We start from the raw sequence: 4,172 nt of genomic DNA on the forward strand, positions 1-4,172 counted from the left end.
TTTTATTCTCACATCAAATGTTACTTTATTTGAGTCCTACGGCAAGGTAACAAAAAATGGTCACGTTAAAGACAATCCTGAAATATTTTTTATAATCAGCTAGTGTGTTGGATAGGGCTGCCCCCTCTTAGTCGAGTAATCGACTAATCAGTCATTTTGGTCTTAGTCGATGAGATTTCTTAAGTCGATTAATCATTTTTAATGATTTTTTCATGCTGAATGACTTATTTCCAAGAAACTTATGAGCACATCTCTGGTAAACACAAGATGTAAAGTGGTACTTTTGTGTGATTCTTTGTGGAGAAACTCAGTTTCACAGATCTGTTGATTAAATCAACTGACCGATTAGTCGACAAAATTGTATGAGTGTTATTCGACTCAGAATTTCTTTAGTCAAAGGACAGCTCCGGTGTTAGATTACATTTGAAGAAATGTATAAAGCTAAAATTACAAATCAGGATTGAGTGATTGCACATAAAGCAGCACGATAAGATAATAGTATGAGTTACATCCATTCTACAGGTTTGTCTTTGTAGATGTTTCAGTATAGAATCAATAATGATTAGCTGTGTCTTATGGGGGATGCTCGTTACTTTGGTTGTAAACTTACACAGTTGATTTGCATCACGTTACAGAAGGAGATGGATTTTGTGTATGGTTGTCAACAATGCTGGAATTGAATGGTGGTAAATATATTACTGTTTAACAGTGGAGAAATTGTGAAATGATGTGACCGGCACCACAGGATCCCTCAGTCTTCGGTGAACATCATCCTCACCAGTTCTGATTTGAAGCACTCTTCCTCCACCAACTTCTGAGGCTGAAACAGGATTACAGGAGGGGTCAATTTACTCCCTCGGCCACTCTAACTACAGTATTATTAAAAGATTATGCTTTTTCATATGCATCATTTTACAAAAAACTGAATGTTACTTGAATTGTATCTCTTATTATCTAATTTCTATGGATTTTTCTGTAAAACATTTATAGTAAAACTAAATTTAGTCTAATCCAACAAAATCCATAAAACAGTCAAGCAGCGTGTTCTTACTGTGCCGTATCGCAGCAGCGTGGGAACTCCACTCAACTTCAGCGTCTTCTTGAAGTCATTACTTGAATCCTTCCAACTGAAACATGAAAAAGAACATTATTAGGCAGCTGATATAATCCACCACCAGTATCACATTAGAAAGGGAAAACTGAGGAAGATTTTCAGCTTTCCAACATGAAACTGTATTTGCAAAAACCCGACATTTTTTGGGGGGGGAGTAACTGATTATGAAATCTATGAAATAAGCATTATTTGGTACTAGGGCGATATGGCCAAAATCTTCTACCCCGAAATATGTCATTTCATATCTCGATAGCGATGTATATCATGATATTAAAGTTATATATGTTAAAGGTTGGTTATACACTTTTTAGCTCCGGATGGATTTGTGGGTTGTAAATAAACTTGGGATGCTGTTCATATATTCAACTTGGGATGTAAATAAATCTGGGATATTTTTATATTATATTATATTGTATTATCATTCTATGATATATGAGTTAATAGAGGAGAAGTGAGAAAGGGGTAGGGAAATATAAGATTTTCTTCTACCTACTCCTTTTCGGACACTATTACTCTTGTTTTGTTTGTTATTATTTTGTATCTGTTTTTATTTATTTTATGTTCGAAATAAAGTCTTTCATTCTTTCATTCATTCATATAGCGTGTTTTCCTGTAATTCAATAAATAAATAGTCTATATGAAATAACCACATGGTAAAGCCTCTTTTTGTATACTCCTGTTTGAATTAAATACTTGACAAACGAGTATTTTTTCATTTTAAGAAATTGAGTGCAAAACGAACATAGCAGCTTTAAGTAAAATTATGGAGAAAAAAAAAATAAATATAGGCCTAGCCTATATCGCAAAAGAGACAATATATAAAATATATATGATAGACATTTTTATATTATATTAATATATTTATATACATTTACACAGTGTACCATTTCAATTATACAGAAATCCAGACAGCAGTCTATCAAATATGTTTAGCATTATGGCCTTATCAGATCTATTGTTTGCATGCAGATGGTCGACATGTAATACAGATTTATGACTGTATGGGGGTAAATATCACAATACCAAAGTCTTTGAAAAGATATTGAAGTTGCTCTGAAAAAAATACTTCTGTCTTGACTAATAAAAGCTAAATGTTTTTTTCCTGGCTACCATTCTTTTGTGGTTTATTGATTATTTATATGTATCATAAATCATCCTGGTGTGCACGAGACTTTCGGACTGTCTAGAAATGTAATATTTTACAACGGTGTTCACAGTTACTGGATCTATAGTTTGTCAGTTGACTTAAAATATAAATGTGAAATGATCAAGTATACATACTTGTTACTGGTTAGTGGCAAATAATAAGGATAACTTTTTCTTTCCATTTCACACTGTTTCAAAATTGCATTATACCAAATCAATTTGGGTGTTTGGCTGTTTGTCAAATTGTAAAATCAACAATGTTTAAAGATGTTTACGTTGAGCTGTGATTACCCATGTCATATTTTATAGAGCAGATGATTAAACTGACTGATCATTTAAGTGCAGATAGTCGACATGTAATACAGATTTATGACTGTATGGGGGTAAATATCACAATACCAAAGTCTTTGAAAAGATAATGATGTTGCTCTGAAAGAAATACTTCTGTCTTGACTAATAAAAGCTCAATGTTTTCTCCAGGCTACCATTCTTTTGTGGTTTATTGATTATTTATATGTATCATAATCATCCTGGTGGTACGAGACTGTCTAGACATGTAATATTTTATTAATGAGTAATTATTTATCGATAATGTTTAAAGATGTTATACGTTGAGCTGTGATCATATTTTATAGAGCAGACGATTAAACTGACTGATGATTTAAGTGATAGTTGCAGCCATAATATGATGTGGTTCATTGATTATTTATATGTATCATAATCATTCCTGGTGGCAGGAGACTTTCGGACTGTCTAGAAATGTAATATTTTACAACGGTGTTCACAGTTACCGGATCTATAGTTTGTCAGTTGACTAAAAATGTAAATGTGAAATGATCAAGTATACATACTTGTTACTGGTTAGTGGTAAATAATAAGGATAAATTGTCTTCCCATTTCACACTGTTTCAAAATTGCATTATACCAAATCAATTTGGGTGTTTGGCTGCTTGTCAAATTGTAAATCGACAATGTTTAAAGATGTTATACGTTGAGCTGTGTCATATTTCACAGAGCAGCATGATTAAACTGACTGATCATTTAAGTGATGGTTGCAGCCATAATATGGTGTGATCTCTTGTTTTGTGTCAGCACAGTTTGCCATATAAGTGAAAGCAGAGTATAATAATACTGACTAGGCTCTTTCTCCAACTTGACAGTAGATGAAGACAGAGCCCTCAGGAAGATGACTCAGCTGTTTTTTAACAATTGGCTCCGCTGAAAAGGGAAGAAGGGAAACTGTTAATAAAATGACTGAATGACAATGCACCACATATAAATACAAATATATAAAGATCATTAAAAGCAAAACACTAGTATCTCACTATCAGAACATGAGCATACATTTCATCTATTACTGACTGTATAATATGATACATATGAAGTTACAGTTACCTTTCACACAGTCTGGACACCAGCTATTTCCTTGGGCGTCTTTATTACCAGAGAAATAAGCAAAGATATCCTTTCCTTTCCTCTCAGACACAGCCTGACAGAAGTCTTCATATCCGCGGACATTCACCACCTCGTAGTGGGTCATCGTTTAGACCGGGTTAAAGAGGAAATTAGACTATGAAGCACTAAGAAGTGTTGTCAGTAATATGCTGCTCTTCTGATCACTGATCTGCTAGAAATGGTAGAAATACCCTAAACATGACAGTACTACTTCCGGTCTGCTCAAAGGTTCTTAAAGGGACAGTGTACCTGAAAAGGATTTCCTAATCATTCAATGTTGTTTCTCACGGGGAAGTTATATCTTTTTATCAATCATATAAGTTATAGTTTTTCACACACTGATACATTTTTCCATAAGTGATTTATTTCTAATAGTAAAACACATTTATTAGAAACGCGGTTGCGCTCATGTTTGACTTCTTTGACGCACCGTACTTGGTGGAAAAAAACTACTTCC

At 33.6% G+C, this 4,172-nt stretch overlaps 1 protein-coding gene across 1 annotated transcript; it reads right to left on the minus strand.

Annotated features, from left to right (window-relative positions):
• Positions 1–367: 367 nt before the first annotated feature.
• txndc17 (thioredoxin domain containing 17) lies at positions 368–3,907 on the minus strand. Its single transcript, XM_037776490.1, has 4 exons — positions 3,656–3,907; positions 3,397–3,478; positions 1,052–1,127; positions 368–820 (listed from the first exon to the last, which is right to left on the minus strand). The coding sequence occupies exons 1-4, from the start codon at positions 3,798–3,800 to the stop codon at positions 752–754; spliced, it is 372 nt and encodes a 123-aa protein (XP_037632418.1). The 5' UTR covers positions 3,801–3,907; the 3' UTR covers positions 368–751.
• Positions 3,908–4,172: the final 265 nt, after the last annotated feature.

The sequence above is a fragment of the Sebastes umbrosus genome, chromosome 7 (assembly GCF_015220745.1).
Source record: "Sebastes umbrosus isolate fSebUmb1 chromosome 7, fSebUmb1.pri, whole genome shotgun sequence".
Lineage (NCBI taxonomy): Eukaryota > Metazoa > Chordata > Actinopteri > Perciformes > Sebastidae > Sebastes > Sebastes umbrosus.